Source organism: Orycteropus afer, unplaced genomic scaffold, assembly GCF_000298275.1.
Source record: "Orycteropus afer afer isolate SDZICR_OR568_19922 unplaced genomic scaffold, OryAfe1.0 scaffold00514, whole genome shotgun sequence".
Classification (NCBI taxonomy): Eukaryota; Metazoa; Chordata; class Mammalia; order Tubulidentata; family Orycteropodidae; genus Orycteropus; species Orycteropus afer.
In genome coordinates this window covers 1,145,415-1,173,208 of record NW_006922101.1, presented here as the reverse complement: position 1 = coordinate 1,173,208, position 27,794 = coordinate 1,145,415, and the positions used below count along the sequence as shown (strand labels likewise).

The 27,794-nt window shown below is 37.0% G+C and overlaps 1 protein-coding gene across 1 annotated transcript in view; it reads right to left on the bottom strand.

The window, feature by feature from the left end:
- Nucleotides 1-416: 416 nt before the first annotated feature.
- The window catches only part of PCDH7 (protocadherin 7), a 598,799-nt gene continuing 571,421 nt past the window's right edge, over nucleotides 417-27,794 (bottom strand). Inside the window, exon 4 of the mRNA XM_042782922.1 lies at nucleotides 417-793. Within this exon, the coding sequence (XP_042638856.1) occupies nucleotides 417-793 (377 nt within the window). The remainder of the gene's footprint in view (nucleotides 794-27,794) is intronic.

The following is a 27,794-nucleotide window of genomic DNA, read 5'->3' as shown; positions in this document are numbered from 1 at the left end:
CAGCCAGATGACACTCGAACGAAATCAAAGTGACTAAAATCATGCTTCAGCCTAAGGATAATGAGAGTGTGTTGTGTTCTGCTAATCAGGCTTGTTACCGTGAAAGAAACTTACAACCATCTTTTTTGTTTGCTTTTTTTTTTTTTTGGAGGGGTGTAGGGGTGGGAGGGAGAGTGAGTGTTGGGAATCAGTGAGGGCTTAGACATGCAAGTAACAAGGATGATTTCTACATTGTACATTATAATCAGGCTAACAGTATCACTAACGGCCTGACCTGGAGGCAGAAGAGGCAGGCAAAGCTTTGTCTCTTTGGTAGCCCCCTCTTTTTCAATAAACGGGTTTGCTTTGTAAGTTCCCCTCTCCCCTTATTCTCCTTCTCATACATGAAAAGAATTTTGCTGTTGCTCCTTTATAGCCTACAGGTAAACTTCTCTTCTAGTGAGCGTATTGACAGGAGATGGCTTGTATTCCCCGGTTTTTGTAAGGGGAATATCCTCAGAATTGGCTTCCTCATTTTTGCTGAAACTAGGTGTACTGAAGGTCTCATAGGATGAGGTCAACTTTTTGTTCAGGAGGTTTCTGTTGCGGTCTCCCATGATGGCAGCCTCGCCATTGGCCAGCTTTTCCTGACTTCCTCGTTCATCAACAGGCATGAAAGTGGAGAGTTTGGGCTGGCTCTTCTTCCTCTCTGGAGAAGTGCGGACGGGCATCCAGCAGGAGTCTGAGTGGCCGTATTCATCACACTCGCGGGTGCACTTCCCAGTCAAGGCTACATCTGGAAGAGGTCTTGAATCTGAAACCCAAGGAGAACAAATCATTAGAGTGGGACACTCTCTAAACAGGCTGTCTTAATCTGTATGTCATTGTAAGAGTGAATATATATATATAATATATATCTCCCTTACCATCTTACTTCCCTTTACCCACTGTTTTCAGCTGATCATCCCATAGAAAAGTTTTTATTTCATGTACATTAAACACAACGTTTTGCAAAAACATCAACTTTCATACAAAGAGGGGATTGGACAAAATGATACATTTAATTGCATAGAAGAGACAGGTATACGAATTTGTTACAGGACAAGTCCATGTGGATATCCTCAAGTAGGAGCAATAGAGTATATATACATACATATATATATACACATATACATATATATATATATATATATATATATACACACATACATACATATATAAACTTGGGTATTTCTTTCCTACATCCATAAATTTTTTTTTAAATCCAAATAGGTAATTTTATGTATTTATAAATTATCTCAGAAATGGTGTTTTTTTGCCAATTTGATTCCTCTGGCTTATGCATTATTCATGGCATGCAAATATGCAAAACCTTATATTTAAAATACATTCTGAGGTATCAGGATGACTCAAAAGTTAACCTAAATTGATAACACATAATGTAATGAAAAGTAAAAATCAAAGTAAGTTTGGGTGTGAGCATACTAATAACACCATTTAACCCACCTTATCCCCATATCCCTCCACCATGTCCAATGACCTTATATGTGCTGTGAGTGTTCACAGAGAAATACATTTGTCAATGTTTTTGCAGAATCGAAATCTTATGTGAAATGAAATGTGTAAATATGATTAAGTTCTTAACCTTTTGATGAAAAAGCATGTATGCCTAATGAGTTGTGTTGCCCAGTGGAATGGTAAATGTCCTCTAGTTCTAAAGTACTAAATCCTATCCAGAGATTTCTTAGGGATCAAGATTAAAGATGGCAGTTAAGAATTACATGTATTTTTAATCAAAATCATTATGTCTATATGTCTTTGGAGAATGGTTATGTATTTGTTCAGTATTAAAAATAATTTTTTTTCCCCAGACTTTGTGTTTGAAAATTAGAGGAAAAAAAATGTTATTTCTACATCAACAGATTGCAAGAGACCCACCTCTGGGGTATCATTGAATATATTCTATATTTTATTGCCAAACAAAAGAACATAATATGGCTCTGCTCCTGTTCCTATCATATTACATATTATTACAAATCTTGGGATCTAAAGCTGGCAAGTTTTGACCCCTGCACATATACTCATAAGCGGAATCAGTGAGATTTGCATTTAAATAATCCTGGGTAAATTTTATTTAAAATAAAAGGAATTATCTATTTTATTTTCAATACATTTACATTATAATCTCTGTTATTATTATTTTTTTAATCATGCCTCCCCCTCCATTTTACCCATATATTCCAACTTAGGCTATCATTTGCATAGGATATTTTATACATTTTTCTCTGCTAAATCTCCTAAATCAAAGCACTCAAATAATTCATGTCATTTGATTTTTTCTTCAGTGATGGATAACTGAAATGTTGACATATTCCAGCCCATCATTTTTTGAACCACTGTGCTATGGTACTTTTGCGCCATGTGTTGGGAGTTCAACAAGTAAGTGCCAGTGTTCTTTTACAGGAAATGTCAGTTTACTTTTCTCTTTCCCAAAGGGAAAGTGCAAAGGTAATTATTCATTATAGTATTACATGTTGCTATTTCACTGCTAAGGAGCTCTGGTGCCATAGTGGATAAAGGCATTCAGCTGCTAATCAGAAAGTTACCAGTTCAAACCCAGCAGCCACTCCACGGAAAGAAGATGGGGTGATCTACTTCCATAAATAATTACATAATGAATTACAGCCTTGGAAACCCTACTCAATGGCAGTTAGTTTTTATTTTTTTTATTTTTTTTATTTTACATCTAAATAGGCCCAAACCAAACATACTGCCATTGAGTTAACTCTGACACAACAACTTTATGAGACAGAGTAGAACTGGCCATACAGAAAGAAGGAGACTGCCACGCGTTTCTCTTGCAGAGTGTCTAGAGGGTTTGAACTAAAGTCCTTTCAGTTAGCACCTCAGTACTTTAACCATGGCACCACCAGGGCTCCTTTCTAAGAGGGGAAAAAAACAAAACAAAACAAAAAAAAAAAACAACTCACTACTGTAGAGTTGTTTCTGATTCATAGTGAGCTCTCCTTGGGTTTCTGAGGCAGTATCTCTATGGAAGTAGATTGCCCAATCTTTCTTCCGAGGAGTGGCTGTGGGTTTGAACCACCAGCCTTCTGGTTAGCAGTGAAATGTGCTAGGCACTACACAAACAGAGCAGATGTTCTTCATTTTACCATCAAAAGGAAAACACTTTCCTGTTCTTACTTTTATTTTTTATTTTACTAAATTCCTTCTGTGTTATATTTAAATAGCTTTAAAAAAAAACTATTGAGAACAAATTTCATTTTTTTTTTTTTTTACAATCAAGTTGGTATAAGTTTATTCTCAATGAGAAAAATGAGTTATATGGGAATATTTTGTTTTATAAAAATTGATCTAAATCTTTTGAACAGAAAAAGTCTCATAAAGATGCAAAGTAGAAAGATTAGATCTAGTTTTTCTCTAAATCTTGTTTTTCTTCACCCCTTTAATGAGTTCACACTATTATTTTTTTCTTATGATAGTGCCTGTCAAGAAATTTAACAATAATCAGGAATTTAGCTAAAAAAGAAGGGGGGAGGACAACTCTATGAAAGTGTTTTTAATCTACTGCAGCAACAACTTAAAATCACTTATGATCATCAAAATTTACTTAAATCTTAAATATTGCACTTCAAGCAGTTTATTAAAAAATCAACGACTCATGTAAATGGCTGCTTTCAGGGATTACTTTTTGTTTCTAGATTGAAATTCATTGCACCCTGTTTTCCCTTTGCTTAAAATGCATTTAGAGACAGCTTTTAAGGCTATATTAGTAGTTTGGCCGTTCTTCTTGCCTTTTGTTTAACTTGTGCATCCATTCACCCATTGGTATTGAGTTGATTCCAATTCCTTTTGACCCTACAAGATGGAGTAGAACTACTCCATAGCATTTCTAAGACTGTTATCTTTATGGAAGCAGATTACCACATCTTTCTTCCTAGGAGAAACTGCTGACTTTTCAATTAACTGCTGTGTATATAACCACTGCACCACCAAGGCTCTTTGAATTAACCAATCGATTATAAACAAACAAACAAACAAAAACCTAGATATACATATATGGACTCATTTTCCAGTGTAGTATCAGTGAGATGCTCTGCCATTCTTAGCCTCAATCCTTATGACATAGTCTGCCACATTTCTGCTGAAACTGATTTCTACTTATTACTTTTAACAAAACATGGCTTGTCTTCTCTGCCATCACCCACGTGAAGGCTGCCACATCTCTATCCAAGAAGCATGACTTTTAATAAGGATTTCCTGTCATTTCCAAAGTAAAACAATTGATTAGAAGCCACAGTGGAAGTTGACAGGCCTAATTGGCTAAGACATGTTGTAGTGTTTGCTACGAAATTTAAAAAATAATCAAGAAAAGCTTTAAGAGATTCATCATGAGCAATCAAACTTCTGATCTTAATGAGTCAAATGAACCCTCAAAAGAAATGCCAATGATTAATAAACACAACTTGTATTATAATACAGTTTATTAACAGTAGGCATGAGTGGAATAATATTTTTCTGTGTTTATATATTTTCTTTTTTTAAATTGTGATTTGGGTGCCATTTTACAAAGCAGATTCATTTTACACTCAGCATTTCATACACTTTTTGTTTCATGACACCAATTACAATCCCTACAATATAACAGCTCTCTTCCTACCTCCACCCTGCGGTTACCCATTTTCCTGTGGCCTTCTTACCTATGCATTCCTGCCTGTCTAGCTATCTCCCTGTGCAAATGTTGCTCTTCCTATCTCTCACTTGTCTTTTCTAAGGAATGCATCTCCCAGGTGTAGTTGTTTAGCTCATAGGCCTATTGTTTGTCTGAAAGCTAATTCATGGGAGTAAGTTCAATTCAAGGCCCGAAGGCACACATTTTTTTATTTTGATTCTGTAAGCATATATTATAAACTACTTAGAACACAAAAATAAGACATACTCTTAGTTTTTGAATGTCATCTAATAGGACTTAGGTAGTCCTATTAGAAAGTATGTTGTTGTTCAGTTCTGTTGAGTTAGTTCCACCTCATAGTGACCCAGTCTACAAAAGACTGGGATGCTGGCTAGTCCTGCACCATCCTCACAGCGGGTGCCGTGTTTGAGCCATTGTGGCAGCCACTGTGTCCATCCATCTCATTGAGGGTCTTCCTCTTTTCTGCTGATGTCTTACTTTACCATGCAGGAGTCCTTGTCCAGGGATTGGTCCTCCTGATAACATGTCCATCCTCCTTCTAACATAAGCTCTTAAAATGTCAACTTTTATGAGTAAAATATCTAGTTTTATTAGATTATAAAGACAAAACTTCCAGAAACAGTACTCTGTCTTTGCCTTTCACCAAAAGATGTTTTGTTTAACATATAATTGTATTATTTTGTGCTTTAATTTTAGCACTATTTCCTTTTATTTTGATCTGAGTGAAGATGAAAAACAGCTAGCCACCAAATCTTGTTGTACTAGACTTAAAAAAAAAGAAAGTAAAACTTACTATTTCAAAATATTATAGTATTCTCTATTGGTAGTTTTCATAATAAAGGCAGTTCCTTAGTGTTTTTTCTTTCTTTCTTTCTTTTTTTTTCCCCACTTAACCATATCACATCTTGACAGACCAGAAGTGGAAATGGCACTAAACACTCCTGTTATTCTTGCTATTCATCACTTGTTATTCTTGTTATTCATTACTTTTAATGCTCTTCATTTTTACCTGTTGTTGTTGTTGTTGTGTGCCGTCAAGTCAGCCCTGACTCATAGCGACCCCTCCTTGGGTTTCCGAGGCAGTATCACTACGAAAGTAGGATTGCCCAACCTTCCTTCCGAGGTCATTTTTACCTAGTTATACTATTTACTAGAATCATTGCATCACTTTGGAGAGCTGACGTCCTTTCTTAGACAGAGTTAATCCCTATCACTGAAGCACACATGTGTAAAATCATGTTGTTGTTGTTGTTAGGTGCCGTCGAGTTGGCCCCGACTCATAGCGACCCCTCCTTGGGTTTCCGAGGCAGTATCACTACGGAAGTAGGATTGCCCAGCCTTCCTTCCAAGGAGTGGCTGGTGGGTTTGAACCGCCAGCCTTCTGGTGAGCAGTCAAGTGCCTTTGGCACTATGCGTGTAAAATCATAGTAGAAAATGATTTTACCACAATTTATAAACATAAAGTACTTCCCTACACTTCATCCCTTTTTCCTGTTCCTTCAACCAACTAGCAAGGAGGATTATTGCACTTGGGGGTCCAACCTATGGGAGATCTGAGGCCAAAGAACAAGTGTTTTGACTTCCCTCTGTAGTGTTTTTCCCATTATATTATATTGCTCTTCTTAAGATATAACAGTTGAGTTATTGAGAGGACAATTACTGTGATTCAAAGCCATAAGAAATATCCACAGCAGTGAGAGACAGAGAGGTCCGAGCAGCATGAGAAACAGTTGTTAGGTGCTGTTGAGTTGGTTCTTACCATACGTACTGCACAACAAAACATGGCCCGATCCTCTGTCATCCTCACTTTCCCTATGCTTGAGGCTGTAGTTGCAGCCACTGTGTCACTGTGTCTCATTGACAGTCTTCCCCTTTTTCATTAACTCTCTACCAAGCATGATATCCTTCTCCAGGGACTGGTCCTTTCTGACAACATGACCAAAGTAGTTGAGATGAAATCTGACCATTCTCCCCTCAAAGGAGTATTCTAGCTGTACTTCTTCCAAGACAGGTTTCTTCGCTCTTCTGACAGTCCATGTTTTGTTTTTTTTGTTTTGTTTTTTTCAATTTTATTCTCCAACACCACAATTCAAATGAATCAATTCATCTTTGGTCTTCCTTATTAATTGTCCAGCTTTCACATGCATGTAAGGTGATTGAAAATACCACGGCTTGGGTCAAGCACACCTTAGTCTTCTAAGTGACATCTTTGAAATGGGAAATAAATGGCACAAAATCACAAATTTACTACTTAATGAATAGAATGGTACAGTCTCCCTAAGAGTATAAATTTCTTAAAGTAGGGGAAATTATGTATTAATTTAAGAAGTTAATTTCTCTCTTTAAAAGGAAGAGATTTCCTTTTTGCTACACATAATAGATGAGTGTGGATGGTGGGAAGATGATGCTAGATACCTCTACAATGACATCAACAAAAAGTGACAGACAGACAGTAAAGTAGAATCAAGGGAAATAAGAAAGAATGCTCAGATTTATCGAGGTATTTAATGCTTCCAGAAGCTGTCTTACATAGTTGAGAAGCCATTATTATCATCAGTATTTGGGGATTGTTGTTGTTGTTAGGTGCCATCGAGTCATCTCTGACTCATAGTGACCCTATGCACAGCAGAATGAAACACCACCTGGTCCCATGCCAGCTCCACGATACCTGTTATACTTAACCCCATCTCTGCAGCCACTGTGTCAATCCATCCCCTTGAGAGCCTTCCCCTCCTCTTCAAGTGACTTAGACAGTTTGCTACCAGAGCTCCTGGAGTCAATTATAGAACCAAGCAACTTGAAATCTTTGACAACTTCAATGTTTTCTCCATTTATCATGATGCTGCTTCTAGGTCCAGTTGTAAGAATTTTTGTTTTCTTTATATTGAGATGTAATCCATACTGTAGACTGCATTCTTCAATCTTCATCAGTAAGCACTTCAAGTTCCCATTTGTTGAAACATCTCAATGGGTACTCCGTCAACTCCAGGCATCCAGGATGGATATTGTAGGATAGTATAGTGAAATTGTTAAGACTCTTGAAGACAGCTCTGCACCAATAAAGCTTATGAGTATGCCAAGTTATGTGTTCTGCAAGAATTCTGGCCCTTACTCTGCTCTAGGTTTTTGACTCAGGACTGAGAAGATAGATAGATACCTTTCCATTTAATAAGAGAAGGTATGGAAATGTTGCATTTAATATTAAAATATTTACTCTTTAAAATCCCTGATACTAAAAGCTCTATGCGTCTTTTGCTTATTTGTTTAATTTAGACATTATTTCAATCACTGGAATAAATGGGTTGATAATCAATATGTGGAGTCCCTGGGTGGTGCAAATGCTTAACAAGCCTGGCTGCTAACCAAAAGGCTGGAAGTTTGAGTCCTCTCAGAGGCTCTTTGGAAGAACTGCCTGGCTATCAACTTCTGAAAAATCAGCCACTGAAAACCGTATGGAGAACAATTTTCCTCTGATGCACATGAGATCTCCAGGAGTCAGAATCAACTCAAGGCAACTGGTTTGAGTACTCACTATGTATACTTAGATGTTTGTTACTCTTTCAATTGTTCTTAAAATCAAGCACTAGTCCATTCTTAACAAGACATGATAATATTCTGTAAATGAAAAATTGTGATTTTCTTTTCCTTATGGTAGAATAAATACATAACTAGATTTTTGTCTTTTTCTTCTTAAAGCATTTGCTTTTCTTTTTTTATATTTCTTGGCTTGCTTATATATGTAGACTTGGATTTTTATATTATTATTATTATTTGTAGGCACACAAAATCTGGTGGAATTTTCTAGACCTTGAAAATAATTTTAAAAATGAAAAATATAAGACAAAAGATTAGTGGCAAATGTTTTCCAACAAATATTTTAGTGTTACCTTTACTTTATTCCAAATGAAAATATCTCCTTTACTCAAATGACTAAATCAATGGCTTTAATTTAAAATAACTGTCAGAAAATTATTTATTTTTGCCTTATATGACATGACTGAATAAGTCATTAAATAAAAATAGAATATTCCAAATAAAAGTTATTTGGAAATTTATTATTGTAGTGAATAAAGTTAGGAATGAGGGTATGAGTTCCAAGTAGTACACACCAAGTTGAGTTTTTTTTTTTTTTTTTTTTTTTTTAATAAGTAACTGAAAGATCCCAGCTGTTTGACTGTCTGGGGAATTTAGGAACCCTAGAGAGCAAATATATAACTCATCATGGGGAGATGGGAATGCTATCTCAAACAAATGATTTGTGATCCCCTATGGTGTAATGCCTAAGGCATTTGACCGCTAACCAGAAGGCTGGCAGTTCAAACCCATCAGCCACTCCTGGGAAGGAAGAACAGGCAATCTACTTCAGTAGGGTTACCGGCTCAGTCACCCAAGAGGGGTAGCTATTAGTCCAAACCCACTCATAGGCAGTGAGGTGCTTTTTTTTTTTTTTTGAAATGCTCAAACACAGTGGAAAATCAAAATACCTAAACCTACTGCCTTCAAGTCAACTCTGACTCATCCCAACCCTTTAGGACAGAGTAGAACTGCCCCAAAGAGTTTCCAGGTGTGTAAATGTTTACAGAAACAGCAGAAACAGACTGCCTCATCTTTCCTTCTCTCACTGAGTGGTTGGTGTGTTCAAAAGGCTGGCCTTTTTGGTTAGCAGTCAAATGCAGTACTCACTATGCCACCACAGCTCCTTAAACTTAGTGGAAGGGGGGAGAAATTTACAGTTCTTAAGTGTGGCCCAAGAACATACAAGGAAGTTAAGATTTCATAAAAGTATTCTAATTTATCATAGAATCACCCAATCCAAGCAGATTGAAAGAAGATTTAAGGATCACCTGCTCACTCCTTTCACTTTAATTGCATCTCTGCTGGTGCTGTGGTTAAAGCACTGGGCTGCTAACCCAAAGGTGAGTGGCTTGAACCCACCAGCCATGCCATGGAAGAAAGATGAGACAGTCTGCTTCTGTAAAGATGTACAGTGTTGGAAACATTATGGGGCAGGTCTACTCTGTCCTATAGGGTGGCTATGAGTCAGAATCAATTTGATGGCAGTGTGTTTTTGTTCTTATACCACTCCTAAGGAGTTCTGGTGGTACAATGGTTAAAGTATTCACCTGCTAACCTGAATGTCACAGTTTGAAGCCACCAGCTGCTCAGGGGTGAAAGATGTGGCGGTCTGCTGCCTTCCTTAAAGATGACAGGCTTGGAAACCCTATGAGTCTCTTCAACTTTGCCCTATAAAGTTGTTATACCTCAGAATTGACTCAACGACATTGAGTTTGGTTGGTTGCTTACACAACAACTAAGCACTTCAGTCAAGGGGCAGTGAGCTTATGAAAAGATCAGATTTGGAGTCCTAATATAGCTAAGCATTATTCCAAGGCTGTATAACTTCTAAGCTTCAAGTTTATCATCTCTGAGATAATAATATTTACTCTCCCATTAATTGTGGAAAAGAAGAGCTAAAGCATATGAGCCCTATAGCATAGAGCCTATTATATGGTGGGTGTTCATCAAATATTATGTTATAGGTGAAGGTCCTAAGTCCTTGCAGATATTTATGGAGGTGAAGATGGCGTGTGCTTTGTGAAGCTTTCATGAATGAAATGGCTATTGTTAAAGGAAAATAACTTTGGAACTGGGCTTATCTAATACCGTAGTATCTTAGTAGCTACTATCACTTAATAGCTGTGTAATTTTGGACAGAAGAATTAGTAGATTATTAGCAGAATTCTCACCTTCATTGAAGGAGACCAGGGCTCTCTATATGATAAGGATTAGCTACTTCAGAGCTCTGATGTTGATCAAGTTGTTGTTAGGTGACCTAAGTCACTTCTGACTCATAGCAACCCTATGTACAAAAGAATGCCATACTTATAATCATTGCTATAATCGAACCCATTGTCACAATCACTGTATTAATCCATATCCTTGAGGAACTTTCCCTATTTCACTGACCCTCAACTTTACTAAGCATGATATCCTTCTCCATGGACTGGTCTCTTCTTACAAAATGACTAAAGTATCAGAGACAAACTGTGGCCATTCTGGCATCTAAAGAGCATTCCAGCTGTCCTTCTTCCAAGACAGGTTTATTCATTCTTTTGGCAGTCTATGGTGTATTCCATATTCCTCACCAACATCCGTAATTCTAATGCATCAATTCATCTTTGATCTTCCTTATTCATTGTCCAGCTTTCATATACATTTAAGGCTATGAAAATACCATGGCTTGGGTCAAGTACACTTTAGTCTTCAAAAGGATACTTTGGCTCTTTAATGGTTTAAAGAGGGCTTTTGCAGCAGATTTCCCATATGCAATACATTGTTTAATTTATTGACTGCTACTTGCATGGGCATTGATTGTGGCTCTAAGTAAAATGAAATCTTCAACAACTTCAAGGATTTATCATGATGTTCTTTATTGGGCTAATTTTGAAGACTATTATTTTCTGTATGTTGAGGTGTAATCCATAGTGCAGACTATAGTCTTTGATGTTCATTAGTAAGTACTTCAAGCCCTCTTCACTTTCAGAAAGCAAGGTTGTGTCATTTGCTTATCACGGGTTGTTAATAAATCTTCCTCAAATCCTGATGCTGTGTTCTTTTAATATTGTCCAGCTTCTCAGATTATTCCCTACACATATAGATTGAATAAGTATGGTGAAAGGATACAAGTCTAACACATATCTTTCCTGATTTAAAAACATGCAGTATCCCCTTGTTCTGTTCAAATGTCTGCCTCTTGGTCTATGTACAGGTTCTTCCAAAGCTAAAGAGAAATTATGAAATCCAGAAACAGATTGTAGACATTTATTTCACAAACTCAATTCCAGGCAATGCTCCTCATGAACAGTAACCAGTCATCCATCAGTGGTGCTGGCATATTACTATGATGAAGTATGAACTCCTTTCAGTACCACTTTCTGATGAAGGTGGACTAAGAAGAAAAGTTTGATGATTTGCTTCTGAAAGTCAGCCAGTGAAAACCCTATGGTTTACAGCAGTCTGTTGTGCATGGGGTTACTGAGAGTCAGAGCAGTTAACAACACTTTTGGACAGATAACTTAATGGTTCCTTATCTGTATAACACGCATAAAAACTAATTGATTTCTTAAAATGATCATGAGATTAAAGCTATTAATGTATGTAATGTTGTTGTTATGTGCCGTCGAGTCAGACCTGACTCATAGCGACCCTTCCTTGGGTTTTCGAGGCAGTATCACTGCGGAAGTAGATTGCCACATAACAAAAACAACAACAACAATATATGTAAAGTACTCAGCAATATTTAACACATTAGAGCTTTGATAAATATTATCTACTTCAGGGGTGCCATCCATTGTCCACAACTGTTATCTTCAAAAAGCTCTGAAAACTATGTTTATTTATTGTAATTTTATAAGAAAACACATCTGAACTGAGTTATTTCTCATCTTTATCACAATTAATGTGAATATTTATATATTTATGATAGAAATATTAGGGGTGCTCTGGTGGTGTAGTGCCCAAGGCATTTGACTGATAACCAGAAGGCTGGCAGTTCAAACCCACCAGCCACTCCTCAGAAGGAAGGTAGGGCAATCTACTTCTGTAGTGACACCACCTTGGAAACCCAAGGAGGGGTCACTATGAGTCAGATCTGACTCGATGGCAGTGAGTTTGATTTTTCATTTTATAGAAATATGTTTAATTAAGAGTGCTGTCACAAACTCTCTAGATTTTTTTTACAGGCTATATACACAATATTACCTTTTCTAATGTATGAAGGATTCTGAATTTTGTGATATACTGACTCCCAGGGTTTCATAAAAACTTAGCATGGACTTGCACTGATATAGATTAAATAGTACCAGTCACCTATGAAAAGAACATGTATTTAGAGTTACTTATCCAGTCATGCTAATGCATTTTTAATGATAGTGTTTGATTTCCAAAATACCAGTGAGGCCATCTATTTAGGGAATTACACTGGTCAGCATATCCTGGTTTCTCTACACCAGATATCTTCTTAATACATCTTCATTACAAGTTTGCCAAACAAGATAAAGCAAACCCACTACCATCAAGTTGATTCTGACTCATAGTGACCCCCCAATGTGTTTCTGAGGCTGTAAATCTTTATGGAAGTAGATTGTCTCATCTTCCTCCCACAGAGCATCTGGTGGGAGTGAACCACTGGCCTGTGGTTAGCAGCCAAATGCACTATCCACTGTACTTCCAGATATATATATACACATACATACATAGATGTATACATATGTATCTCATTATAGTTTCTCAAAACTAAAGGGCAAATGATTTATTATTTGGAGTTATCTTTACAATGTAGAGAAACTCTGGCAGAGTAGTGGTTAAAGCATTCAGCTGCCAACCAAAAGCTCTGCAGTTTGAACCCATCAGCTGATTCATGGGAGAAAGATGAGGCAGTCAGCTTCTTTAAAGATTTATGGCCTTGGAAATCCTACAAGGGAGTTCTACGTTGTCCTGAAAGGTCACTATATGTTGGAATTGACTCTACGAAAATGGGTTTAGTGTTTTGGGGGTATAGTGTAAACAGATCAATCTCACAATTAATCCTAGTCTCTTGAAAGAAATTTACCCCTAAAATACTGGATTATCAATTTAACACATTGCTTTGCTGGTATGGGAAGCACAAGTTAGAGTTTCATTTTACAGTTGTGTAATAAATTAGCAATATGTTATTCTAAGAAGTTAAGAATCCAGGCAAGACAACAAAAAGCAGAACAAACACCTGATATGTAGTGGACACTTCATATGTCATAAACAATGAAACAAAAAAAAGCCATTTAGCATAAGAGCCATGAACATTTCTTGCAGTGTGAATGTGATCATTTTAAATTCCAAAATATGGCCAACAATTCCTCTTATCTCCTATACACACCCCTTTGGAATGTGGCATTTTGGGTCCTCCTGTCAAGAGGTGGGATCTACTTCTGTACCCCTTGAAGCTGCCTATCCTTGATGAATAGAATGTGGCAGAAGTGACACTGCTCTTTCCACCCTAGGTGTCAAGATGCCTAGCAGCTTCTGCTTTTGCCCGGGAACCCTGTGATCACCCGTCTGTGAGAAAGCCCCATCAAGCTTCTTTGAAGATGAAGGACCACACGAGAAGTGGCCCAGCTGGCCCAGCTAAGCCCACCTGTAGCCAACCCTTTCGGTGAATGCAGCCACATGAGTGAGCCAGGTGAAACTAGCAGAACAACCGCTTACGTAATCCACAGACAAGTGAGAAGTAATAAATCTTTACTGTTTGAAGCAACCAAGTAATGATCATAGATGCATTATACTATTTGCAATAAATAAACTAATACAAACAATATCCTGAGATTGGGAAAAAATACACTCAGTTTTTTTTTTCTTTTTTTTTTTTTTAAATCATGGGTAATAAACTGATCAAAAGTACCATAAGTCACCCCTTCAAAAGAGAATTTTCAGAAGTGTAAGACAATTAATTAAGAAGTTCAAGCAGATAGCTGCCACATAAGGGCTTTGGAATTTCTGGTACTTTAATTACAAGATTTCACTGCATTATACTTAGGAGTGCTCTACTTCAGCCTGACATTCCAAGATGATATTAAAATGTTTAAACATGTTTGAAAGCATCAGCAACTTCTTTTTCCATACCTTAGGCTAAACTCAGCTAAATAGCAATTGAATGTATCTCAAGAAGCATTTACTGCCCTGAGGCTTAGATCACTGTCATTCTGAATGTGGCATTATCACACACAGTGGAGACAGTGCACACCATGTTGCAAAAAGTCTTGCTGAATCAACTCAAACATGAATCTGCTGGTTGGCACGTGAAAACTGCACTGCAGCAGAAAAATGTATGAAGAGTGCTTGGGAGTGATCAATTTATACACATCAGAGATGTGTACTTCACTTTGATTCCCTCTGCACCCCTAGAAAATTAGAGGCAGCAGAAGTTCTCATGTGAAGGAGCAGAGGGGAATAAGAAGAAGGAAGCACTAGAAATGAGAAGAGTTGTGATATTGATCAAGAGAATTTATGAAATCCAGAAAGAGTTTGCGGACATTTATTTCACAAGTTAATAATTGACTATCTCACTGAAAATACACCTGATACTGGGTGGTTTAACCATTCATGTTTATTTTCCTCTGCAGTAATCAAAGCTTTCCTGATTTGTCTTCTAGTCTCTTGGGTCCGCTTATGTTGATTTTTCCACCCCTTTGGAGGTCATGACATTAGTAAGCTGATGAAAGCTAGAATTATTGTTTCCTCTACAAGTGCACACATCTACCCACCAAATTTTACATAAAATGGCAAATGGATTTAAAGACAACTGGATCAGAATAAACTCAGTGTACTTCTAACCTCATGGTGAATGGGACAAAGATGAAGGATGTATTTTTTATACTTAGAATCATTTTTTTTTTCCTTTTGAGTTATAACCAAAGGTTAAGAAATATTTAACAATTCAACACTTATAGACACACACAAAAAAGTAGAAATTTTGTATGGCAAATGAATGCCAATAAGTCAGTGACAGATTTATAAGCAGAGTACAAAGCACATATTTAGAAGTAAGTAAAATTATTTTGATTTATGTTAACATTGCAGATTAGTAATTTAAATGGCCAAATCTAAAGACTTATGGGAGCATCAGTCAAAAAATCAAATTGCATTGCACTGGGCAAATCTACTACAAAAGACCTTTTTAAAGTATTACCAAATAAAGATATCACTTTGAAGATAAAGGTGGGCATGACCCAAACCATGGTATTTTCAGTTGCTTCATAAGCACGTGAAAGCTGGACAATGAGTAAGGAAGAGTAAAATAGAATAAATGCATGTGAATTGTGGTGTTGGTGAAGAATACTGAAAATATCATGGACCACCAGAAGAACGAACAGATTTGCCTTGAAGAAGGGCCACTGGGATGACCCTTAGAAGGGAGAATGGCCAGACTTTGGCTCATGTACTTTGATCATGTTGTCAGAAGTGACCAGTCCCTGGGGAAGGACATCATGCTTGGTAAAGTAGAGGGGCAGCAAAAAGGGGAAGACCTTCCACGAGATGGATTGACATAGTGGCTGCGACAGTAGACTCAAGCACAGCAAGGATTGTGAGGATGATGCAGGACCAGGCGGTGTTTGGCTCCATTGTACATGGCGTTGCCACGAGTTGAAGCCAACTCGATGGCACCTAACAAAAACAATAAAGACTCAGCAATTTATATGGCTTCATATAAATAGCAAAATAATGCTTGGAGATAGATTATTAATTTGAAAACTCATTTTCTTTCATAAAAATCTACTTCCAACATTTGCTTCAAATCACTATCTTGAATCACCAGCCTTTGGTCTTCATTTATTATCATAAAAGGGAAACTTAATGCTTGTCATTCAGGAAGTTTATATAAAACAGTAACAATACAGATTTAATTTTTAAGTTGATAAATCTTATTAGTTATTTTTGTTAGCTTTATTGGAAAGTGTGATGTGGCTATTACTATAAAAGTTGCAAGTGACCATTTAGAGTCACTTTCAGTAATTGTTTTAAATCTTAAAAATTTTGTATCATTGCTGAGTTTTTGTTTGGTGGCAGGATACTTTTATTCTGGTGGTGTAGTGCCTAAGGTATTTGACTCCTAACCAGAAGGCTGGTGGTTCAAACCCACCAGCCACTTCTCAGAAGGAAGTTTGGGCAATCTAATTCCATAGTGATACAGCCAAAGAGGGGTCACTATAAGTCAAAATCGATTCGAAGGCAATGAGTTTGGTTTTTGTATAGCCGACTTATTAATCACATATTCATTATTGACCATAATGTTATAGAAAATATATCCTATAATAAATATTAATACCTTATTCATGAATAGATATTTACTATAAAAGGGTATATTAAAAACTCTATTAAATATGAGAATATCATATTTTGATTGATATCTTGAGGACAGTGCACATTTTACCTTTGCTTCACCATACAACAAAAAATTCTAAACTAATTAAAAAAAACTGATAGATTCAATTGATATTATTTTTCCTAAACTTCCTTTCTGCCAAATATAAACCATCATATAATTTTTAAAAAAATAAATAGCAAGCTAAAAATAAAAACTCCTGGCCAAAGCAGTTGTTATTAAATATCTAAATATGTAATGCCAATATGTAAAATATTGAACCAATTAAATCAGTATTAGGAGTGTCTCATGGAAGAGGACAAGATCCCTGGTAGTGCAGTGCTTAAGCACTCAGCTGCTAACCCAAAGTTCAGTAGTTTGAACCTATCAGCTTCTTCACGGGAGAAAGATGTGGCAGTTTTGATTGAGTAAAGACTAATTATTGTTGCTGTTATGTTGTTGTTATGTGCTGTCGAGTCGGCCCCGACTCATAGTGACCCCTCCTTGGGTTTCCGAGGCAGTATCACTACGGAAGTAGGATTGCCCAACCTTCCTTCCGAGGAGTGGCTGGTGTTGCTAGGTGCTGTCAAGTTGGTTCTGACTCATAGTGACCTTATGTACAACAGCATGAAACACTACCTGGACCTGCACCATCCTCACAATCCTTGCTATGGTTGAGTCCATCCTTGTAGCCACTTGTCAATCTGTCTCATAAGGGTCTTCCCTTTTTTGCTGAGCTTGTACATTACCAAACATGATATCCTTCTCCAAGGAATGATCCCTTCTGACAACATGAACAAAGTAGGTGAGATAAAGCCTGGCCATTCTCACGTCTAAGGATCATTTCAGCTGCACTTTTTCCAGGACAGATTTGTTCATTCTTATGGCAGTCCACAGTATATTCAGTATTCTTTGCCAACAAAATTCAAAGGCATCAATTCTTCTTTGGAGTTCCTTATTCATTGTCTAGCTTTCACATGCTATGAGGCAAATGAACATACCTTGTATTGGGTCAAATATACCTTAGTCTTCAAAGTGACATCTTTGCTCTTTAACACTAAAGAGGTCTTGCTGCAGATTTGCCATATGCAATATGTTGTTTTATTTCTTGCCTACTGCTTCCATGGCTGTTGATTATGGATCCAAGTAAAATGAAATTGTTAACAACAACAACTGCAATCTTTTCTCCATTTCTTGTGGTGTTGCTTATTGTTCCAGTGGTGAGGGTTTTTGTTTCTCTTATGGTAAAGTGTAATCCATACAGGAAACTGTAGTCTTTGATCTTCATCAGTAAGTGTTTCAAGTCAGCCTTTTATAAAATTTTCCAGTAATATATCAGACAGTGTTTCACTGCTATTCATAAGGTTTTCAGTGGCCAATTATTTCAGAAGTAGATGGCCCCATGTTTCTTCTCTGTCTTAACCTGGAAGCTCCGCTGAAACCTGTTCACCATGGCTAACAACGCTGGTACATGACATCTCGGTGGCATACTTTCCAGCTTCATAGAAACACACAAGCCACCACAGTACAATAAACTGACAGAAAGTGGTGGCTTTGGAAATTCCATGGGGCAGTTTAATGAGATGGAATCAACTCGATTGCAATGAGTTTGGTTTGGTGGTTTTTAAGGAAGAAGATAATCACTACAGTAGCAATGTGTTATAAGGTATTTTCTATGTATTATTTTATGTGCAGGGTGAAAATGAACCATGGTAAAGATTAAATCATATTTGAAGTAAAAATATAATGTAGTATGATTACACTTTACACAGGAGTAAAGCATAGCAAGTTAGATTTAACTGAAGTAATGTAAGTTTTTACTGGAGAAAATTTAGAAGCTTTTATACATTTTTCCTGTCAATGTGGTTATTCTGAAACCATACAATTATTGTAATTGATACAGCCATTTTCCCAGACATATTCTCAAATTCTTTGCTTGGAATTGGATTATCCAGTGGAACATATCACAAGCCACACAGAAAGCTTATCTGCTTGAAAATACTCCTTTATTAATAAGCTGTGTTTTAATGCAGTCCCTGGGTGGTAAAAAAGGTTAATGAGATTGGCTTCTAAGGTAAGTGTTGCAAGTTCAAGACTACCCAGAGGGTCCTCAGAAGAGTCCTCACAGTTTACTTCTAAAAAGTAATTGAAACTCCTGTGTAGCACAGTTCTGCTCTGACACCGATGGAGTCACTACAAGTCAGAATTGACTTCACTGCAACTCTGGGTCATGGTGGTGTTATAATAGAATTCCATTGGTTGTTGTGACTTAGAAAAAAACAAAAAACAAAGAATTCACCCTTTGTGTTCTTTAATGACGAAACTTTCAAGTGCTGAGGGGCATTTTGAACTGGTATTGAGAGATGTGGTGTTGAAAGCTTTGGGAAGAAACTGAAAAACAATTTATGAGGAAAGTTTTAAAACAGTTGGAGTGCTGGTCACACTCCTTGTTCTGATCAATAAGTCAATTAGTTGAAACTAAAATTGGGAAACCATGATTAGGACCAAAAGATTGTTGAAGAACTCGGGAGTGCCAAGGAGATAAATGGAAAGAGAAGGAAGGAAACTATTTCTGATGACTAACCAACCAGACTCAACAAGCAGCCAAATGGGGAAGGAAATCAATGAGCAAGAGTGGATCGGTTTGCCTCATTGATTTTTGCTGCTCATTGAAATGTTTTCCTTTATTTACTTCCTATTTCTTTTGAGAGTGAGAAAGCCTCACTGTTGAACCTCCCTTGGAGCCTGTGATGGGCAGAGAAGAAAGCTCTGGCCTTTCCCTCATGCCTGCATTATTCCCTCCCACATTGATTCAGGCTGCAGTAACCTCCCTGCATTGTTTCTCATATCCTTCTGTAGTAGGCAGAAAAATTGTCTCCACAGAGATGTCAACATCTTAATCCTTAGGACTTATGAGAACATTAAGGTTTCATGTCAAAGAGAATTAAGGGTTCAGGTGAGATTAATGTTGCTAGAAAACTTTAAAATAGGGAGTTTATACTGGATGCAGCCACTCATCTAGTTTGTTGTACTGTGGTGGCTTGCATGTTTCTGTGAGGCTGGAGGTTAGGCCATGGACATTTCATACACCAGCAGGGTCACCCATGGTGGACAGGTTTCACTGGAGCTGCCACAGGAAGACAGACTGGGAAGGAGGACAGGGCCATCCCCTTCTGACAGGAAACTTGCCACTGAAAACCTTATGAATAGCAGTGAAACACTATCTGATATATTACTGGAAAATTGTATGAAGTGACCTAAAATATTGTCTAATATAGTACCGGAAGATGAGCCCTTCAGGTTGGAAGTTACTCAATATAGGACTGGTGAAGTGCTGCCTCCCCAAAGTAGAGTTGACCTTAATGATGTAGATGGAGTAAAGCTTTCAGGACATTCATTTGCTGATGGGGCAAGACTCAAAATGGGAACAAACACTTGCAAACATCCATTAATAATCTGAATGTGGAATGTCCAAAGTATGGATTTGGGAAAATTGGAAGCAGTCAAAAATGAAATGAAGCACATAAAGATTGATATTCTAGGCATTAGTAAGCTGAAATGGACTGGTATAAGCCGTTTTGAATCAGACATTCATATGGTGTGCCATGCAAAGAATGACAAATTGAAGAAAAATGGCTTTTTATTCATTGTCAAAAAGAATGTTTCAAGATCTTTCCTAAACTACAAAGCTGTCAGTGGTAGGATAATATCCATATGCCTACAAGGAAGACCAGTTAGTACAACTGTTATTCAAATTTACACACCGACCACTAAAGCCAAAGAAGGAACTGAAGAATTTTACGATCTTCTGCAGTCTGAAGTTGACCAAATATTCAGTCAAGATGTAATGATCACTGCTGGAGATTGAAATGTAAAAGTTGGAAGCAAAGAAGAATCGTCAGTAGTTAGAAAATATGGCCTTGGTGATAGAAATGTTGCTAGAGATCACATGATAGAATTTTGCAAGACTAATGACTTATTCACTGCACATATCTTTTATTCAAGAACATAAACAGCAGCTATACATATGGACCTCTCCACAGTGAATGCACAGGAATCTGATTGACTAAATCTGTAGAAAGAGATGATGGAGTGATGAAGTTAAATATCATCAGTCAAAAGAGCAGACTGTGGAATGGACTATCAATTGTTTATATGCAAATTCAAGCTGAAGCTGAAGAAAATGAAACAAGTCCATGATGGCCAAAATGCGACCTTGATTGTATACCACCTGAATCTAGAGATCATCTGAAGACAGATTTGATGCACTGAACACCAGTGACTGAAGACCAGACAAGTTGTGGGATGACATGAAGAACATTATATATGAAGAAAGCAAATGGTCATTAAAAAGAACGGGAAACGAAGAAAAGACCAAAATGGATGTCAGAAGAGACTCTGAAACTTGCTCTTGAAAGTAGAGTAGCTAAAGTGAATGGAAGAAATACTGAAATAAAAGAGCTGAATAGAAAATGTCAAAGGGTGGGTTAAGCAGAGAAAGTAAAGTATAATGAAATGTGTAAAGACCTAGAGTTAGACAACCAAAAGGGAAGAGCATACACGACATTTCTAAAGGTGAGAAAGCTGATGAAAACATTCAAGCTACATGTTGCATTACTGAAGGATTCTATCAGCAATACTGAAAGATGCAGAAAGCATCAAAAGAAGATGGAAGAAATATACAGAGCCACTGTATCAAAAATAATTGGTCAATTTCAACTATTTCAGCAGACTGCATATGATCAAGAACCAATGGTATTTAAGGGAGATGTCGAAGCTGCTCTGAAGGAAATGGCAAAAAACAAGGCTTCAGGAATTGATGGGATACCCATTGAGATGTTTCAACAAACTGATAGAGGGCTTACTTGTTTATGACAAGATATGTGGAAGACAGCTCCCTGACCAATTGACTGGAAGAGATAGATATTTGTGGACATTGCAAAGAAAGGTGATCCAACAAAATGTGGAAATTATTAAATAATATCAGTAATATTGCAGGCAAGTAACTCTTGCTGAAGATAATTCAAAAATGGTTGCAGCAGTCTATTGACAAGGAACTTTCAGAAACATAAGCTGGATTCAAAAGGGAATGTGGAATGACAGACATTGCTGATGTTAGATGGATTTTAACTGAAAACAAAGAATATCAGAAATATGTCAACCTGTGTTTTATTGGTTAATCAAAGGCATTTGACTGTGTGGATCATAACAAATTATAGACAATGTTGGGAAGAACAGGAGCTCTGGTAGTGTAGTGCCTAAGGCATTTGACTGCTAACCAGAAGGCTGGCGGTTCATACCCACCAGCCACTCCTCAGAAGGAAGGTTGGGCAATCTACTTCCATAGTGATACTTCCTCAGAAACCCAGGGAGGGGTCATTATGAGTCGGATGTGACCCCACTGCAGTGAGTTTGGGTTTTTTTTTGTTGTTGTTGTTTTGTTTTGGTTTAGCTTTGAAGATCGAGAAGGGGACCATTAACCTAGGAATGCCAGCAGGCTCAAAAAACTGGTAAAGTCAAGGAAACAGATTCTTCTCTCTGGTTTACAGAAAGAAATAGAACTTTCCAGACAGCTTTGTGTTAGCCATGTGAAACTCATGCTAGACTGCTGACCTACAGAAATATATATTACCCATATTCCATCCATTAATGTGAATGGAATGGAAAAACTTTGACGTTCATATTCCATTGAGTCATGTCTACCTAATTTTTGAGTATCTCCTAAAAAAAATTTATTTTTTTTCAAAATTTTTCAAAATTTCATTTCTCCTTAGTATTGTCAAAGTTATTCTTATATGATCAATCAACAAAGTTCAGTTTTGTTTTCTCTAGTGAAATACTAAAAACTCATTTTCTGAGTTGTAGAATCTCCCACCCTAGATCTTTAGTGATCACTACCTCTAGAGTTGCTACCACAGACTCCAGTTTAAACCATTCTACATCTGGATGATATGATTTCCAAGAGGAGAAAAGAAAAATAATTCACTATAACATCTAAGTAGTATCAGATATTAGGGCACAACCCTAATGAGCTCTTTGTAATATTTATGGTATTTTTGTGACTTTTTGCTGTTTATTATTTGTCACTTTATTTATGTAGCTTTATTCCTTTCTATTTATTAGCAGGAAGGTGCCTCTAGTAAAAAAAAAAATCAACTTTATCATTATTTTAAGGGCAGTAATTGGAGTAACAAGTTTCTCCCTCTTATAAAACTTTTCTTCAATAAATTTCAATATAAATCCTAAAGTCCTTATTTTAGAATCGAAAGCCCTTCAAAATCGGGGTCCTGCCTATTTTTTAAATCCTTATCCCTTCTTATTCCTACAGGCTTCCATTTGCCTCATCAGCAGACCTAATATAGCTTGTTCTGGAAAGCTTCATGCTATTCCATGCCTTGTAACACTAATTTGTAGTTTCTTCTGTCATTTTTGGCCCTATCTCTATTCCCTAAGAATCCTTCAAAATCCAGTTTCAGTGCCTCTCCTTTGAGGTTTATTCTGGCTATGCTTTCTAATTTGGATTCCCTTTGCTTCTTCAGTTTTCATTCTATATCTATTTCAATCATAGCACTTACCATATTGCACTGAAATCTGCCACCTACTCAACTAACTTTGCAGTGCACTGTAAATCTCTGGGGGCACTGGTGGTTCAGGGGGAAGTTCTCACCTTTTATGCATGAGACTTGGGTTGATTCTCAGCCAAGGTACTTTGTGTCCAGCTACTATCTATGATTCAGTGGAAGTTGCATGTTGTTATGATGTTGAACAGGTTTCATCAGTTTCCAGACTGAAACAGACTGGGAACAATGGGTTGCCTGTCTATTCACGAAAACCAGCCAATGAAAACTCTGTAGATCACAATAGTCTGTTCCTCAGTAAGCAGGTAACATCAACAGTACCTCCCTATGAGGAGGATTCATAAATTACTTAGTTGTGTGCTCTGCATCTTAGCACCATGCCTGTCACATACTCAATAAGTGAATGCTAACGTAGGAAGACACGTAGCATACCATTGCTGAGATTTATATGCCACAGGTACACAGATTATAAAGCCACCTGTTAATTATAAACACAATTCCCTCGGTCAAGATGAAATAGTGAAATCATTTTTGTTAGATATGTGATGGTTTCAATGAACTTCACCACTCACTCTTTTCACTCCCTTTCAAAGCCAGTCCTATAATCTCTCTAGGTGAATTTGCTTTCTAATAAGATCATGTCGTTGGTTAGAAATCATACATTGATATATGTTTTAGCACAAAATGAAGGCCTCATATTCAGCCTGGGGGTAAGAAGATGACATAGGGAGTGCTGAGAGCTAGTTTCTATATTCCAGAAAGACTAATGGGAAAACCCTACACTTAGGGGTTGCAAGGATATATATATATATATATATCCAACTACTAATCTGTCAAGCTTTTTTGTTCATAAGATGGTAGGCATTTTACAAATATTTAAATTTTATCAGGTATCTAGTTGATAATTATACGTTTTCAGAATAAATTGGAGAAACAAAATTTACTATTGACTTATAAACAGCTTTTTCTATAGACTAACTCTTGCAAAACATGGAATCATGAAGGAAAGGGAGTCTAGAGGTAAAGGTGAAAAGCAGAAGGCTTTCTTCTCTCATTCTTATACTATGGGTACATTTTAGTAGGTGCTGTTGCAGGCAACGTGCCAACCTAACTCAGACAAACTAAATTTGTCTTGTGGTAGCTACATAATAAGGAGCCCTGGTGGTGCAATGTTAAGTGCTCAGAAGCTAAACAAAACATCAGTGGTTTAAACCCACCAGCTGCGCGGCAGGAGGAAAACCCTGGGGATGAAGACTTGGGATCTGCTCTTACACAGGCTTCTTCCAAACCCCATGGGGCAGTTCTGCTTTGCCATATATAGCGTTGTTGTGAGTCAGAGTCAACTCAATGGCCTACAACATCAGCCACATAATGAACACGTTTTAAATGGGTAGGATCATGGGCAAAATCTATGCTGTTTAAACTGAGTTCCATAATGTTTTGGTTGGTGGGTGAATTTAATGGGCCGTAATCATTATCACCCCAAGTTCACATTGTTTTGTGAAGATTTTTCCTTTTTTTTTTTTTTAATATTGGAAAATGTATTCGTATGTATGTAATTTGTCTGTATATAAACTGAATTGGTTCTTGTGGGTCACCTTGAGAAAGATTGGAAGCCTTTGCAATTTAATCATATCGTGGAAAACAGTATCCTTGGTTATTTCTGTGTAAACTATATATTATATGACACTTAATATAATATAATTTTAATTCCTCACAATATCATCTGAATTTAAATAGTACTTTTAGCTGTTATTTCAAATGGTACTTCAGAGACAAAAATTTTATCCTTATTAAAATGGAATGGAGATAGCTCAAAGAATAAGAGTTAGTTTCATCTTCAATAACCACTTCAGGTCTACTGTAAATACAGTTTCTTCCCTAGAGACATATTGCATTTTCACTTAATTCCTTAGATTTCAATTTTCTAGAATTTGGTGTCATTGTGATGAGCTTTCTTGTAATCCACTTAATTCCTCTGATAGACTTTGATTTATTTCAATAAGCAAAATGGCAACAGACCATTTTAAAAAAGGAGAGCCTAATGTGACTTCTAAAAGTCACACTAAGATATAGAGCACGTTTAAGCTGTCTAATTGTACTGCTTGTCTAATGCTTAAGTATTAATCTGTCACAATGTCAAACTGCATACATTTAAGCCTTTTCTTTAATAAAACGTGTCTGTACTTAACAAACTCATAGTATAAAAAATTCAAGAGTGCAATTAGAATGTCATCTCTCCTGCAGATGACGTAAGAAAAGCATGAATCAGACTTTAGCAGTCAACATAATTTCATAGATAATTGTGGAGAAATTATGGTCCTGCAGCAGCTCAAAGGGAATACAGGGAGACTAGCAGACAGTGCTGATCGACTACTCATCCCCACCATCTGCCGTGCATGCTCCTTATTTAAGTCTTTTTTTTTTTTTTCTTTTGCCAGTGCTTTCAGCTTTGATGTTGCCAGTAATGGGCATCGCGTAGGAGAACAGGTTTCATGGTGTAAACAGATTTTCCCATGTGTTTAATGAATTAGCTTCACTGGCTATTCTGCAGTTCTTAGGAAAAGACGACCTGCTGGAGGGAATTAATTTAATCAAGGCTTTGTGTATGGGCCAGTGTCTCATACAATTCAAATGTATCAACCCTATAAAAAATAAATGAAAATAAAACCACAAACAATGTAACCATGGATCTCATCACTGAAGCATATGCCTTAGGAATTTTCTTTTAAATAACATATTTAAAATTTATGGGAACTGTATTAACCATTGGACTGTAGCTGGTAAGTACTTACATGGATCATTGGATGGGGAAAAGCTGGCAATCTCCGTTTGCTAACTTGTCAGCCTTGTATGTTCTGCAAATAAACTGAAGACTAGTGGAATTGAGGGCTTGCTATGGGCATAGTAACTAAGTAGAAATTCTAATAAGGGGAGGAATTAGGAAGAAATGGACTTTATTGCATGAAACTGGTATGAAAGGTCCCAGTTCTGGGGAATAGGTCCAACTATTGTAGCAACATAGCCACCAAACATATATTTCATTCATTCAAGAAACATGAATATGTCAGATACTATTCTACATATAGTCACTCATTTGCTTCTCACACAAAGCCTATGACAGAGGGAGTGGATTACCCCCATTTTCCAGATGACCAAACTAAAGCATGTTGTTGTTGTTGCTGTTATGTGCCATTGAGTGGGCCCTGACTCATAGTGACCCCTCCTTAGGTTTCCGAGGCGTTATCACTCCAGAAGCAGATTGCCCCATCTTCCTTCCAAGGAGTGGCTGGTGGGTTTGAACCGCCAGCCTTCTGGTTAGCAGTCAAGTGCCTTAGGCACTATGCTACCAGAGCTCCCTAAACTAAAGCATATAGAAATTGAATGACTTATCTGAGGATTTGAATCTAGCGAGTGGTAAAATTAGAACTCATGTATTTTGGTTTCAGAGCTGTGTTCATAACTACTAAACAAAACGACCTGTCAATCAAGAATACATCCAAACCAAAAACAAAATCCACTCCCATCAAGTTGATTCTAACACATAGGGATGATATAGGGCAGAGTAGAACTGCCCCAAAGGGTTTCCAAGGTTTTAAATCTTTACAGAAGTAAATTGCCTCATCTTTCTACTGTGGCAAGCCTGATGAGTTTGAACTGCTGACCTTTTGGTAATTAAATGAAAGCCTTAAGCACCACATCACCAGAGCTCCTTAAGAAATGGTCAGAATACTACAAATCCATGTACTTAGTTTAAAAATAAATCTGTTTTGTCTAAACTTTCTTAAAGCAGACAAACATTTGCCTATACATAGAAAAAAATAACTTGAAAAAGAGCAAAGTGACTCAGGATCTCAGATATACTATTAGCTGCAAGTCTTAGCTTGAAATAAGGACATTTTTAGCCTGTATGAATAGAAAGGTAAGAACTCTCAACGCCTACATGTGGGGAGATTTCAGGGCAAGAATGACACTGGGATGTGATTGTTGGTATCCAAATGGCTCTTCCTTGAGGTTTTCTCTCACAGCTGTCCCTCAGTTGGTCCTTGAATGGGATGAATAATTTTGTATCCAAGTCAATATAAAGAGACTAAATTATTGTCTGGGTAAAAAGCTTCTAGCTTCTACTATTATTAAAACCATATTCAGTGCAGAAAATATTTCATCTTCACAGTATATGTCTATTTTTAATTCCACATGCCAGGGAGATGCCTCAATTATGAGGTTTTGAATTATTGTCATTGCACAGTTAGAAAAGCCATGTTTGGAAAGTGTAGAAAGTGCTGGGCTAAATTTCTCAGAAGAGCTGAAGACATTGAACCATTCCTTGGTGAATTCAGTGTGAGTAGTGAAAATAAACACTTCCAGAAAGAAAAAAAATAAGGAAAAAGAAAATGATGTGGACAATTATTTCTGGAAAACAAAGCATCGAAGGGTTTATGTACTACATACTAATCACAACTGGGTTCATTTAATGTGGGAAGAACAACTGACTGCACTGATTTCTTAAGAGAAAATGAACACCAAGCAGTATTTAGGCTAGATTTATCCAATTTTACTCTCTTTATTAATCAGTGCATTAAATAATATCCTTTTTTTTTTTTTTCCAATTCCCTGAAGTAATCAT